The following is a 15,376-nucleotide window of genomic DNA, read 5'->3' as shown; positions in this document are numbered from 1 at the left end:
GCACAGGAGTGGGGCTCTCTCTGGAGAGGGATTTGGAGCTCAGAGAGGGCACAGTGGCCGCTGGCTCTCGTTCTCAGCAGATGGAGACATACCACACACTTTGTAGGCTCACCCAGCACCAACTTTTGGGATCAGATGTTGGGGTTTTCCTCTCTTCTTTGCATTTTTTAAAGCCTGACCAAAGTCCTTTTGAAAAAGTGTCCACCACGCTCATGGAGAGGAACCAATCATTCACTCTGGGGGTGGTGTCAATAGGCCTCATCCAGTAGGTCCTTGGAGCCACTTCCAGGTGTCCTGGGAAAGCAAAACAAACCTCAAGCACTCCCCATCCTTCCAGCCTAGGTCTGGCTGCTCCCACTGACTCCTCCAAGTGGAGAATGTGAGAAGGCAGAAGCAGGTGGGAAAAATAATAGCAACCAGTCGTGGTCACTATGAATCCCACACACCTTCAGTAATTCCTCAGACACCTAATCTGCCCTTCCAGGCTGAGGCGTGTGTTGAGCCAAAGGTTCAGCTCTCCAAACCAGTGCAGAGATTAATTCCTCCCTCAGCGCTGATTGGAGTGCAGAAATCCTAATGACATGTTTGCAGCAGCTGTGCCATTCAAAAGTGATTTTCCAGGGGGGAAATGGTAATGGTCCAACACACAAGGGCTTATGGTTGTGTCACCACAGGGCTCTGGGATATTGCTGCAGAGTATCACAGCATGTTTTAATAAAGAAAGGACAGGATTCCCACTGGGCATGACAGTTAATCAGAGAAAAAGCAGGTTTATGTGTGAACAAAGCCATCATTACCTTTCTGCGTACTTCTCATTGACTGTGGGACTTGGGTGATAGCAGGTCTCCAATATCATTAGGTTTGGTCACCCTTTGGATGATTATTATTGGATGTTTGTAAATCTGACCCACCAAACAATAGGTTTCTGCCATGTCACAGGTGAGATGAGTTCGACAGCCTCTCCCTAATCAGCCCCACTGCTTGAAAGAACAGTTGAAATGGAAAAAACCTTCACATTGTCTTGATCTGAAAGCGCAAAACCTGACCCCCTTCCTGGAGTTAATAGCCAGAGAAACATTTAGATTTGCAGCTTGTTCAAAAAGGCCTTGGAAAACCTGCCACCCCCACGCTCCCCTGCTCAGTACAGGGTTGTACTCAGCACTTCACGTGTGGCTATGAGATATGTGATAGTTATGGTTGACTGCTAATTGCAATTTAGGAAAAATGAGCTGTAATCCTGTCCTTCAGCTGGAAGGATGCTGGAAGGGTCAGAAGCTGCCTGCTTTATCCTTTAGCTTTATCCCCTTTGTGTTTTGAGCAGGCACGGAGTGTACCACCTCCTGTCTGGATCACAGTCACGAGCCCATCCTCCTGCGCGTGAACGAGACCGTGCAAGACATCCAGCACTGGATGAACCCTCAGAGAGTGAAGGTCAGTGCCTGGCGACTGTCCGAACCACATCCTTTGTTGCATGTTTGTGAGCAGTGAGTGATCAGTGTTACCTGTGGAAAATGGGGAATTTGGACCTTTAGGAAAGAATTCCAGATTTTTCTTGTGTTTGTGTCCAGTAACATAGTGGCTTTCTTTGCAAGTGGCTTTCTCTCCAAGTTCCTTTCTGTCTGTGTTTACCAAGTGAAAGTCAGTTCAAGGTAGAGGCCTCACATCAGTGGGGTTGGATCTGGAAATCCAGCAGGAAGACGTGATGGACAGCCAGAGAAAGGGCACTGGCCAGGCTTTATTTTCTTCCTCCTGTTCCGTATTTTTGCATTCTTTGGGTGGCAGGGCTGGATTTTTCTGTGCCGCTCCTGGATGACAAAAGCAGCTGATACAGAGGGTTTTTCATTTCCCGACCCCGCGGAGCTGGCTGAGCGCTCCCCCCGCCCCTCCGCCCGCATGCGAGAGCTGCCTGCTCAGCACAGCCCCTTCCAGAGGTCACCACTTCTCCCTCCTGCCTGCTGCAAACGCAGAGCCAGCACTAGCTGCTCACAGTCCTGAGCGTCCTCCAGCACACAGCAGTGCCAGCGTGCCCTGATGGGGACGTGCACACCACATGCACACACACACACACACACACACACACACACACACTCACACTCAGCCCCGCTGGCAGCAAACAGCTGCTGGGTGTCATGCCCACGCTCGGGTGTCAGGGGGAGGCACACTCACCTAGCTCTTCCCTTCCTGGAAACCCTCGTGTTCCTACAAACAAACCAGGTGTTTGTGGCTTTATGGCATTTCTGCAGGTGTGGAAGTCTAACTGGACACACGCTCGAGCATGTGGTGGAAGACGGTGGCACATCAGGTGTCACCAGGGTGCAAGTTACTGATGGTGCTTGAGCAAACACCTCTGGCTTTTACATACTTGGGCCTGGCTTTGCAGGAGTCTGTTTTACACACCTGAACTCCATTAAGAAGAACGAGCAGCCAACACAGCCCCAGCATGTCTTGAGCAGCTTTGACAGTCTATTTGCTTCTCTGCTTCTCTACATGCCTAAATGTATGCCTAGGGTTTGGGATTTTTGAAATTTGGCCTTGGCTGTGGGTAGCAAGTGGCTCCAGAACTCTCCACCACTTTGAACTTCACTGTTTCATGCAGAGTAAGAGAATAAATCTGGGAAAGGAGTGGGAAACTTAAGTCCAGATAATATGACAAGCTCATAATGTCCTTCCCAGCTTCCCATTCGCTCCAGACGCTGATGTTCTGTGACTGCCTTATAAGCCAAGGCTTTGCCAAGTTTCTGGCATGAAACATAAAGAAAACCCCTATCTCTGTATGAGGGGCAATTTCTCACTGGCCCTTTCCTGAGTGCCAGACTTTAAAGTGGTTTGTAATTCATGGGGAAATAAAGTGACAGCTTCCCTCCTGTTCTCTCTGCACTCCTTCACTTATTGATGCGGGTACGTGGAGGGAGCTGTAACGAGTTTTATACCTGCAGGTCTCTGGAGGGCTCATTAGGCAGCAGGGAAAACATAGAGTAGTAAAGGGGGAGACAAGGGGAGTGAGGGATGGAGGAGAAATCATGGTTTCCAAGAGCACAGCAGTAAATAAGCCCCTTTTTTCACCCCTGATGGTGAAGATCTTGCAAGAGCTTTAGGTCCTGAGCAGATACAAGTTCCACAAACGCTTTGTGACTAGAGAGTGAGGTTTGGGCTGGAGAACTCGTGTTGGAAGGGATTAAAAAATCCTTAATTAAAAAATTGGTAGCTGTAAAACATCCATCTTATCCAACTCTGCAGATAATGGGATGTCACCCATTGGGAGCAGAGCCTCTTGGGGCACCTCCAGGAGAAACGCTGCCTCTGGTGGGAGTGGGGGCATCCTGGAGAGATGGGGCTGGGATGCCTTGGGGGAAGGTCCCCATGGCAATGTGTTATATATCATTAATAAGCCGTGTCTCTGTTTATGGCCAGTGACAGCTCTGCTGTTGTGCCATATGAGCACAGGGAGCAGCTGGTTGCATTTACACGGTGAGTCTTTGTGCACCTCGGAGCGCTTGAATGACGCAAAGGAAACACTTTTTTGTTGCTTTAATTTCAGGCACAAGTAAAGTACAAATGAGGGCAGGATGGGAAGAAGATAAAGGCAGGACTGATCTGTGGTGCTTAGCGTTGAGGGGATGGGGACGGAGAAAACACAGGGAGAGATGACAAGGAAAAATAAATAATTTGTCTGTAGCAGCTCAAGCAACATCTGTTATGGAAGCAAAGTGGAAAGAAGGAACTATCCCTTCTCTGAGGGTTGTTTAGAGCAGAGCTGTGGAAATCACTTGATTTTTCAGTTCACTCAAAGTTCTCCTGAATTGAAAAAAAAAAATCCTTAATCAAAGAGACCCTTGTTATTGTGATTTTTGGTGAACCAAAAAATTGGAAGAAAAAACATGTTGGTTTGAACATAACGTAGCATTTCATTTCCAAGAAGATTTTGTAAACTTTTTATTTAGTGAAAATGAAAGAAACAAACAAAAACACAGCAAAGACTTAGAAATTAAATGTCCTCTCAAACAATAAACAACAACAGATATTTCATTTCACAAAATGTGTAAATATTTTTGTATTTTTCAGAATTCATTTAGGTTGAGTTGCTTTATTGGGTCTGAAACAGTTTGCTGAAATCAGTATAAGCTGGCAGTGTCTTCCAAATCAGAATTTTCAGCAAGAAAAAAAAAAACCAAAAAAATCACCTGAAATGTTCTGTACCTCTATTCTGCTGTGGGGTGTGCTCAGAGCAGCATTGCTGTCCCCACAATTTTCCCTTCATTGTGTGTGGCACAAGGAGCTGCTGAAGACACCGATGGATAGAGCTGCCAAGACTGACTGTGCAGGCAGTGGGGAGAAAAAAAAGGGAAATATCTCCAAGAGACAGCTTGACAGCTCTTTCCCATTGACTGCAGAGAAACAGAGCAGACACCTCATTTCTTAGGTTGTCTGAACTTGGGTTCTTGCCTTAGTGCTGAGTGGGGACAGGCTAAATAGTGTGCAGGCATGTGCATGCCTGGGAGAGCCTTCAAAGGGTCTGCACGTCCCAGCTCTGCTGGGCTGAGCGTGACCATGGCCCCTCTTCCCATGCAGGCTGCAAGCCTGGGATTAAAAATGTCCAGAACTTGTTAGTGGGAATGCTCCTTAAATACTCCCATAATCACTAAAGTTTTGTGCTTTTCCTCCTTCCTTCCCCTCCCAGTATTTTTTGTTCTGTTTTGTTTGTTTGTTTGTTTGTGGGGGCTTTTTAGGTTTGGGTTTTTGGGGGTTTTTGGTTGGTTGGTTGGTAGGTTTTTGTTTGTTTGTTTGTTGAATTGTTTTTGGTTTTGGAGAGTTTCAGGCTCATTTTGTGGCAGGGAAACTGAGTCAAGGAACAGTGATGTGACCCACTGTGGTGCAGCAGCTCCACTCCTGGGAAGGCAGGAGATCCCATTCCATCTGCAGCTATAGGAGGAGTCCCCTTTCCTGGCTGATCCTCTCACTCATAAAGCCCACGGTTAATTGTCCTGCTCCTTTAGTGGCTGAGGAGTGAGTTACTGAAAGCAGGAGATGTCAGTCCCTGGGCTCCAGCCTGGGGGGACACTTGACCCATCTGAGGTGGAGGAAAGCTCTCCACCAGCCTCTCTGGGGGAAACCTGATGCCCTTGCAGCCCACAAAGGGTTGACATCATTGTGTTAGTGCCACCACGGGAGGGAAGCCGGCACCGGAGGCACTGGGTCTTCCTTCACAAGGAGAAAATGACAGCTTGATTTGCTTCCTTGGCTCTTTGTCACCTACTGTGGGAGCGCAGCCCGGCTCCCTCTCCCCCCACAGCAGATGGAGTCCCAGGCACCCACACAGATGTGGCAGGGTGGTGTTCCTGGGCTGGGGACAGGACCCCAGTCACCCCACCTGGCTGCACAGCTGTGCTGCACGAGGGGAGCCGATGTCACCATGGGGGCAGCAGATGTCACCATGGGGGCCTGGGGCACAGGGGAGCACAGGGAAGGGACAGAGCTCTCAGGAGACAGTGCCAGATGGGTTTTATTCCCCAGGAACCATGTGGTGGATGTGGTGCTTCCATGTACCATGCCATCCTTTGTTGGCATTCTGAGTCTACCTGTCTGTGCACACCAACTCCATCAGGTCATCCTCATGTACCCACCTTCACCCATCCTTGCTTGCTTTCTATACATGTGTTCATTTCAGGTGCCCCACGCAGCACCCTGTGGCGCCTGTATGCCTGTTTGAATTGCAATAGGCAGAAACAATGCCCAGCAATCCAAATCATTCCCAATTTCTCGGTTTTACAGCCCAGTCTCTCTCGCTACTCACATTCTCTCTCCCAGTGCACTGCACACAGCACAGCAGCAACCTGAGGGTACAAACAGGCTGGGTGGTAGGAACTGAGGGCTTGGAAAACCAGAAAAAGGGGTCAGGACTATGGCCTAGGGTCCTTCCTCTGCTTCCATCTCCAGGAATGTTAGCAGGATTGAATTCAGCTCTAGTCGTCTCTGCGAGCAAAGGATGATCCAAAGAGAGGACAAAGTAACTGGTATGGAACTATGAAGCTTTTGGCAGGTCCCTCTCCAGAGGAATGGGAATGTCCAAAGGACTCAGCGATTCACCTGGCTCCAGGCTTTCCTGTGCTGTGGAGAGCATTGGCTCATTCCCATTCCCTGAGGATGCCCAGCCCAAGGCTGTATTTGGGATTGAAGATGACCTTGAGTGAGCACTCAGAGAGAACTGTCCTAGAAACTTCACCTCCCATCCATTCCTTTAAGGGATGTGCTGGTATTTTAATACTTGGAGGGTCAGGAAAACAGTCAGTGCATCCTCTGTGAGGGATTGCTCTCGTGTGGAAAGCTCCTCTCTGAAGAGCCTGGTTCAGGGCTATTTGGTTTCTTTTGTTCCCTCTGCATGCTCACACCCTCACAGAGTGTGATGTTTTGTAAATATTGATGCTTCTTACCGGGGGAATGTGAGGTGCTCTTTGGAAGTACACTTCTTCCACTTATTGTCTGCTGGCCTTGGATACAGGAGACAGACCCCTGAATTTTTTCCACTTTGTTCTAATTCTTGGGTTCAAATGCTCTTGAACCGCTTCCTTTGCTCTCCCCGCTCCCTCTCTGTCGATTGGCCTTGTTTATTTTCAAACCTAGGAAAGTTTCCTTTCTCTTCCCTCTGAAGTGCAACAAACAGAAGGGGGTGGGGGCAGAGAAAAGCCCTCACCATTTGTGGCAGGCAGCAGCCTGGAAATCTCCAGCTGTCTGTCAAGGGGGAACGTGTGACACCGCGGCGCCCCCGCACCTTGCAGCCTCCCTCCCTCCTTCCCTCCTTCCCTGGGGATAAACAACATCCTCCCCTCCCCTGCCACTTCTCTGCTCACACAGACAGGCCCTGTTGAGAGGCAGGTGGGGCAAGCTGGGCTTGACTAATAGTGGAAAATCCAAGAGCATCGGAAAGATAAACAGCCCGAGTCAGATAGTATAAAAGTCCTTTTTTCTAGCACATGCCAGGTAAGCCTCCAATGACAGGAACTGTAAAAACAAGCTGAGGTTCCCCCTGCAGATGGAATAAATTAGCCCTCAGATGAACAGGGGAAGGGATGGGTTGTGCGTTGGGTCTTCCCAAATGTTAATCCCTTCCTTCCCCAGGCCTCCATCCAACCCCAACCCCATGCTTTAGGTGAGTCCCTGTGTGTTCATCTTCCTCAGCTGGACACTGTAGGGCTTCATCCATGGGCAACAACCCCAAAGGAACATTGGAGAGCCCAATCTCCAGGATCCCCATGGTGTGGGACCACCATCTCCACTGACCGGCCAAAGTTTTCATCCACTCTTTAGGTGTCCCTCTCTGTGTCATTATCTAGGAGAATGGTCATTATTTTTGCCCAAAACTGAGTGTGCAACTTATTTTCTATAGGCAAAGTTGGAAGAGAAATTATTATACAGCTCATAAAATGTAGCCAAGGATGCTGTCCTGTCTGGGGGTTATTCTGAATGTGTGTGGTGGGAGGTGCTTTTATTTAAGATGGTGCTAAAATGTGTCTGAAAATCCACCTTTAGCTGCTTCCATCTTCAATAATCAAAGGTAAGGTATGATGGGCAGTGAAAGAAAGCAATTCTTGGCAGCACCAAAGAAATCCCTAAATTAATTCCTAGAATGCCTCCCCCCTACCCAAGAGCAAAAGTGGACCTGTGCCTCTGCCTTTCCCTGCCACGTTCCCCCACCATGAGTGAAATATTGGGCATGACATTTTTGGAGAACCTCAAATATTATTTTAATCTCAAATGCTCTGTTATTGCAAGTGTCAAGTCCAACACTTCTTGTAAATACCTGGAGGACAGCCAGGTCCTGAGAACACAAGAGGTGTTAGGAACTGAACTTCATTGGTTAAGTACTGGAGAGCCATAGGAGCCAGCACACTGACTTTCTGTACACTGATTTCTTTGTCTTAACCTGTTGCTTTTTTAAAATTTCATTTTATTTCTTCCCTCCAGAGTGTTGTCTGCACGGCAGGACTCAAGTGGTACCCTCACCCTTCCCTGATTCATTGTGTTAAAGGCTGTGAGGTGAGTTTGGCTTTAGCTCAGGTGGTCCATGGTGACTCTCCTAAATCTTACAGAAACAATCACTGCAGGCACGTGGGCTGTAAATTCTGGTTTTCAATGACCACCCTATCACACAGACTGATTGCCTGCATTAGTTCTGACACTCAGTGGGGAAGTTGGTGGTTTTCCCAGAGATGATGGTTGGTGACTCTCACAGGAGTTAAATGATCAAACAGCTCAAAAACATTGGTTGACCAAAAGAATTTCCCAGAATCTGGGAGTTTCTGGGAAGTTCAAAAGCCTTCTCTTGTTTTTCCTTGATCTTGACTTATTTGAGGGACAATTCTTTCCAAGGCCAGCTAAGCTTTGGGCATTGGTGTGGGCTGAGAAAGTTTAGGAAAGCCAGAGATGATACCACTGGGTGGACAGCACAGCTGGACATGGAGCAAATCACGCCTCCCTCCACTGGCCACCTCTGTCTAAAAGAAAAGAAACAATCAGAAACACACAGTTACATTTCAGCTGTGATAGACTTTTAGAGTCTTGCAAGTTACTTGAGGAAAAAAGTAATTATTTTGAGGGACGTTGCTTCTGCCAGCAGCAATTTTTGAAATGTCTGAGAAGACTGAAGATGCTTCTGGTGGTTAAACAGGGCTGGAGCACCTCAGCCTGTGACATGGCACTCGTGTGGTTTCCATCATGAGTATCTCACCCACAGCAAGAAGCGAATCCTTGTGGCACCTCTGTAAGGCTGGGAAGCTCCATGTGCATTTTGGAAATGAGCTGGCTCAGGGCAGAGGCAGAGCTGTGTCTTCCCTCCACGTGTCCTGACTTTCTGCCACGCTGACCAGGCTCTCAGCACCCAAGCACTCTGAAGTTATTTGCCCAAAGTGTCAGAACATGGGACCGAATTCCTGAATATGACACAAAGCTCCAGACCACACTGCTGCGGGATGTGATTTGTCTTGAAGTGAAAGACAGGTTTCCTTCGCATACAAATGTTGGGCCCAGGAGGGTAATAACTCTCCAACAATGTAATAGTTTCTGTCTAGCTGTTCCCTAAATGAAACGCATTCTGCTGTCAGGGCTCTGAATGTCATAAGCTGTCTCACGCATTGCATTCATGCAGGCTGGCTGGGTGCCCCCATTCTCCAAAGAGAGCTGAAATAACATCCAGCCACCATTAAAAAATGCCATTCAGGTGCTGATGCATCACTGGGTGTCCATCCTCCTGCTGTTTAAGGATAGCTGTTAGAGAGACAAACTTTGCAATGATGTAATAATTTACCAGAAGACATTATTACTGACATACTTCTTCTCAGCATTTTCTTCCTTTCCATCACTGCTAATTGCCAGAGCCCTCTGCATCAACAGGAACTTTCTTCTTTTCAACATTCATTCAGCAGTGTCACTGCATCCTAATCCATCATCTGGGAAGGCTTTGCCCAGACAATTGATAATGGCCTCTAGCATCATTTTCAGAGCAGGATTCATGGATGGGCCAGAGCTTGGCATTAAGATTTCAGAAGAAATGCCATCTTCCCCAAGCTTTTTTTTTTCCCCATGACTATGGAAACAGAGACTAATAAGCCAATAATGGTGAGCCATTAAGCTGATAAAACCCCTAATGTATGAGCATCCTTAGCATTAGGGAGGCTTCCCTGAACAGGAGGCTGTAAGTGGGACATTATTTGGCTCTTGGTGATCGCAGGGGGAACCCCTGCAGCTGCTGCAATGTGATTTTTTGTCGCTCCCTAGTGGCAGGAACCGAGGCTTATGAGTCAGCCTTGTACTTGTCTGCACCTAACTTGGGTGTTTCAGTAGCGAACGAGTCCCTCTGGGCTTCCTGTATCATCCTCCAAAAATATCAGAGCACCAAGATGTTCATGAAGAGCAACAGAGACCTCACCCTCCAGGGTCTCCCAAACAAGGATTTTGGTCCCAAATCAGAATAGATGCTTTTTGTCCCATTCTTCTCCCCCTCCAAAGGATTGGCTTGTCTACTCTGTGCCAGAGCAAATTCTTCCACGAGTCTCTTTATGGATTTTCCAGCATTCATAGGTGTAAGGTACAGGCATAGGGATGGAAATTTAAAGTCAAGATTTCCCATCAAGCAGGCAGAGCCAGGCAACACAAGAGAAACATGGAGAAGCCTGCAGAATTTCCTGTGAGGTTGAGCAAAGTTCACAGTTTTAAATATGACCAGCTTGGCCTCAAAATATCTCTTCATGTATTTATAAATCATTCCCTTTTAACTCTTGGAATATTAATTAAATTGGAAGGGGGCTTTCAAGTCAAAGCCTTTGCCTGTATAAATAAATCAATATCTGTGGAAATCAGTAGAGTTAAGACAGTTTAGAGGGGCAGGAGCCTCACACTGTAACTCTGATTTCCTTGCCAACATTTGCAGTATCTGCACGTAATTAAACAAGCGACACTGAGGGAGTCTGTCACCTCCTGGTAGTCCTGCTGTGGTCTGATATTGCCATCATTGCCTGGGTTTCTTCTACCTGATAGAAATATTTAAATTTGCAGCACATCAGCAGTAAAAGTGTGCATTTGCCCCGCTCCATTGAGTCCATTTCAATTCTGATGAGTGTGGCCATGGTGAGCTCTGGGGAGAGCACGGTGATCTCTCATGGCTGCTTCGTCAGGTATCCATCATCTGGGACACTCTGGGTCTGCAACTGATGCAAAATCCTCCCAGGAAACCTCCCCAAGACATCCTGCCTGCTCTGCAATGATGTCTTCTTGCACTAGAGTCCTTGGTGTATTTTTCTCAGTGCAAAATAAGTGAATTTTTCAATGAGCAGATAAAATGGGAATGGCCTCATGAGCCGGTGCATGGAGAGTTACAGAGATATGATTGTGCTCTCTGCTGATCATCCATTTTTCTGAGCTTTCATTGCTGGCTGCGATTCTCACATGTGGTATGGACCTTTTTAACTGTTAGGCACAGCTTAGACTTCCAAGGAAGTCTAGGGGCTCCAATGTTCAATGAAAGAATTCAGACCTTTCCTTCAGAATGGTGGTTATTATTCAGGCCCTGTGCAGCACATGGACTGGTGATCACATTGCCCAGCCTAATGAGCACATTTTCTTTTTCAAGGTGATTTATGAATTTCCCTTAACAGCTCCCCACAATGTCCCTCTGAATAATTGCCATTATCCCAGCTCTGAGCTGTGGAGTGGAGGAAGATCACGTGCCATGGCCAAGGTCCCACACAGTCACTGCTGTTCAGAGAACAGAACATGGTCCCTGTGCTGAGCTCAGACCCTTCCATTCCTCCTGGTGATTTGTTTTGTGCCCTCGTTGCTGACACGTGTTGCGGAGTCAGGAGAACTCTGGTGAAAAGCTCAGCTATTAAAAGCAAGCCCATTTTGCTGCAATACATAACCTTCTTCTTATCCCACACAGTTTAGGAAGGTTAGCTTAAAATTATCAAAGGTGCCACAATTTTAGAGGCCTGGATGCTGTCTGTGGGCCTAGTCAAATTAATATTCCTGAAGCATCCTCTTATGTGGGATGTGAAGAGGCAACAAGGGCTCATTTCCCTTCCATCTACTGTCCTTTTTTTTCCTGTCTGTTTAGAAGGGAAAGGGGAATAATTATCTCTTGCTTTTCAGGGCAGCTGGTATGTTACAAACTATATGGCTCCTTCAAATATTTGTGGTTTTCTTCTGAAATATTGTTAAAAGGTTTCGGGACTATAGAATCATAGAATGGTTTGGGTTAGAAAGGGCTTTAAGGTCATCCACTTCCACCACTTCCAATCCACCTCCCACTGTCCCAGGCTGCTCCAAGCCCTGTCCAGCCTGGCCTTGGACACTTCCAGGGATCCAGGGGCAGCCACAGCTTCTCTTGGCCAGGGTCTCACTGCCCTCACAGGGAAGGATTTCTTCTTGACATCTAACCTAAATTTCCATTCTTCAAATGTGAAGCCTTTCCCCTTGTCCTGTCCCCACAGTTCCTGATGAACTGTCCCCCCGTAGCCCCTGCAGGCACTGGAAGGTGCTGTGAGGTCTCCACACAACCTTCTCTTCTCCAGCCACGACTTTCTCACTCTGTCTCCATAAGGAACGAGCTAATTTTATCCATGTTCACACTCTCAGCCTTTTCCTGCTTTTTTTCCTTTTTCAGCCTTTCATGGGGGACAACTACTGTGATTCCATCAACAACAGAGCCTTCTGCAACTATGATGGTGGGGACTGCTGCGCCTCAACAGTCAAGACCAAAAAGGTAGGGATGCCCCTTCCTCTTTCCATGGGAATTCCTTGCTGAGTGCTGCTTTGTGCCTGGAAAAATTATTTTTGCTCAAAAAAGGAATATCCAAGGTCTCAGAAGGACCTTCAGCCCAGGCATCAGCTCACCATAGGCACTGAGTTCTTGCTGGTTCATTTATCATCCATCCTCAAGTCTTCAAAGGGAAACTAAAGGTTAGAAAATAGTTTTCATTAGGAAAATAGGAGAGAGCAAAAGGAAAGCTTCATTGTGGATCTGTTCTTTGATCCATGTGTACCCACATGTGCCTGGCTTGCTGCTGACTGTCCCATCCAAGAGTGGGACAGAGAAGAATGTGGAGCAGGGCAGCAGGGCTGGGTGGAGATGTCAAATATTTTTTGCACAGAGACCACATAAACCTGCAAAAAGAGAAAAGCTAGTGACATAGATCTATAAAATCATTACTTAAGGTAAGCATGATGCTTAGGAAAGTAAAATCCACTGGTTTTTATCACTCAGCAGTGAGGGGGTGCAGTGGTAATTTCCTTGAAGCAGGATCCAAACAGACGAAAGAACATCCTTGTTGGCACAGTGTGTGTTTGAGTAATAGGATGAGTTGCCACAGAGCATTATTAAAACAAAAATATATTTGAAGTCAAAAAAAGAACAGGCTTATTTGTGTAGCTTTGCTCCTTCAGTGGCTGTTAGACACTGTGATCTGGATGCAGCTTCTGGCTGAGAAATATTTGAACCCTTGGCTGTTTGAGCCTGGGGAAGAGTCCCTCCACACACATCCCCCCTTTTTCTGCTTCTTTAACACAAATTTCTGTGCACTGTTAGAGACAGTGACTGGGGTGATAGAGCTTGTGGCTTGGAACAGTACAACATTTTATATGTTTCTAACCAGCAGGGATTTGGAACTAGGTTCCTCCAAAAAAAATAAAGCAAATTTTATCATCTGCCAGGTGAATATTTTACCTTATGTTCCAGATTTGTGTATAGAACAGAATGAAAAATCCAGCTGCATTCAGTATCTGATAATTAATAAATAACAAAATCTGAGGGAGCTTGGGCTCAGCATATGACACCATCCATGTTACCAGCTGAGGAATGAGGTCCTCTCTGCAGCTTTGTCTGGAGACTTCTTTTCCTTGGTTCAGCATTGTGGGCTGTCTCTGGTCCATCTGGGACCAGAGAGGAAGGGGAAAGGAGATGGGCATGCTCTGGCAAGTGGAAGGAGTTAATTTCTCCTTTGGGGAAAATGCAGGGGAAGAGGTCGTTTCCCTAGCTGTGCTCTTTTTGGACAAACATTCCCCTTTATTGTTCCTTTTGAAAAAATCCCTGGGAGCTACATGCAGGGAAGACCAGGCACGGCAGCTCCTCAGTTCCCCACGGGTGGAGTAGGGCATGGAGACCCCAAAAGGGGCTCCCTGGTGAAACAGCCTCTGAGGAGATGAGCAGGATGACAGACATCAGCTGTCTCCAAGAAGAGATTCCTATCTCTGGCTGCCTTTCCACCTCCTTGGGAGGAGCAGCCCCAGAGCAGCACAGCTTGCTCGCTGACCTCCCACCAGCCGGGAGGGCAGAGCTGGAAGGGCCCGGTAGCTCAGCATGGTGTAGGTCTTCTCCTCCCAAAACAGCCTGCCTGGGAAACTTTATCTCACTGCCTGCAGGCTGGAGAGCAGGCGATGAAAAACCCCAAACAGTGTCAGAGGAACGAGAGCGAGGTGCCTGGGAGGGGACCGACCCAAACCAGCCCCATCAAGACAGGAGCTGAGGGCACAACTGGAACAAGGGGGGTGTGAGAGCTGAGATGAGGGGGGGGGGGGGGGGGTGAGAAGGGACAGGATTAAGGTTTGGGAGCAGAATTTATTGCTGGGCAGGGAGTTGAGACCAAGTGGGATCTGCACAGAGTTGTGAACACTTACCAGCCAGGCGACTCACGCTCAAAATATCTGCTGCTTCCCTACCACCCAGAAACCAAGTGAACTCCCAAGGAGGGGAAGCACTTTGTAGCCCAGTGGGTTGCTGTGCTCTGTGCTAAAACTGCTTGATGCAAAGGGCAAATGGTCAGAGACGGGCAGCTGGTCACACGTCTGATGGATTTTCTCCATGGAGGGGGAGGTTTTGTAGCTTTTTGGAGATAAGTCTGCTTTCACAGACCCCCTAGGAGCTGGATTGTTATGACTGGGGAATTAGACTTGCCCTAGCTGGCAGTTTAGAATGCCCCATCCTCAGGATCACACAGGTGGAGGGCTGAGCCATGGAGCCCATCACAAGCCTGGCGTGCATTCAGCATCCAAAGTCTCCCAGAACTCCAACAACATCCCAGGAGCCGAATGAGGCGCCCGGGAGAAGTGAGGAAAATCACCTTCTCCTTGGATCTTCCACACTAAAAGCGAGATGCTAAGTCCCAGTTTATTACATTTATAGGGTAAAAGGGGGAATAATAACCCAGCCAGGGGGGCTGTGGGGTCAGAGTCAAGGAGGCAGCAGGAGAACCTGGCTCCTGCAAAGCGGCTGCCGACACCTGCGGCAGCAGCCGTGGGGCCGTGGGGCTTGGCTCTCCCAGTTATTTTCCCATCTGAGGCCTTTGACTGAGACCAGATTTCAGGCCAGGCTGTTCAAATACAGCCCTCCCTTTGAAGAGGTTTATGAGTGGAGCATTACAGGAGATATTCCAAAGGGAAAAACAATGAAAGGTGAGAGAAAAAGGAGCTGAATAAAAATACTCCGCATACCAAATCCTTCCAGCACAGTTTGCCACCTACTTAAGAAGGCACAGTTTTAAAATATACATTGGGTGTAAAAGCCAAAAACCTGGAGGAGACATAGGGAGGGGCGAGTCCAGCTCTGTTAATTCCAATACCAGATGAGGATGTATTTTCATTCGGTTGTACAGAGAGTGAGACACATGAAAGAGACTGCTTTGCTCCTTTTCTTTCAGGGTTACATACTATGTGGCAGATGTGTCAGTCTTTTAAAGCCCCTGCAAGTTTGCCCATAAATGTCCAACATTTATTCAACACCTGTTTTTCTCCCAAAATGTCACAGGACATTTTAAAAGCTTTAGATTTATCATCTTTTCCCCACAGCAGCCATTGCTGAGGTGACACATGGTTCACATTTAAGAGAACATAGCAA

General features: G+C 47.6%; 1 protein-coding gene across 1 annotated transcript in view; it reads left to right on the top strand.

Annotated features, from left to right (window-relative positions):
* Positions 1–15,376, top strand: part of PAPPA (pappalysin 1) — a 175,153-nt gene that overhangs the window by 151,920 nt on the left and 7,857 nt on the right. The window contains exons 19-21 of the mRNA XM_058818339.1: positions 1,322–1,431; positions 7,960–8,031; positions 12,152–12,250. Coding sequence (XP_058674322.1) covers positions 1,322–1,431; positions 7,960–8,031; positions 12,152–12,250 — 281 coding nt within the window. The remainder of the gene's footprint in view (positions 1–1,321; positions 1,432–7,959; positions 8,032–12,151; positions 12,251–15,376) is intronic.

Source organism: Ammospiza caudacuta, chromosome 21 (assembly GCF_027887145.1).
Source record: "Ammospiza caudacuta isolate bAmmCau1 chromosome 21, bAmmCau1.pri, whole genome shotgun sequence".
Classification (NCBI taxonomy): domain Eukaryota; kingdom Metazoa; phylum Chordata; class Aves; order Passeriformes; family Passerellidae; genus Ammospiza; species Ammospiza caudacuta.
This window is presented reverse-complemented; position numbering and strand designations above follow the sequence as displayed.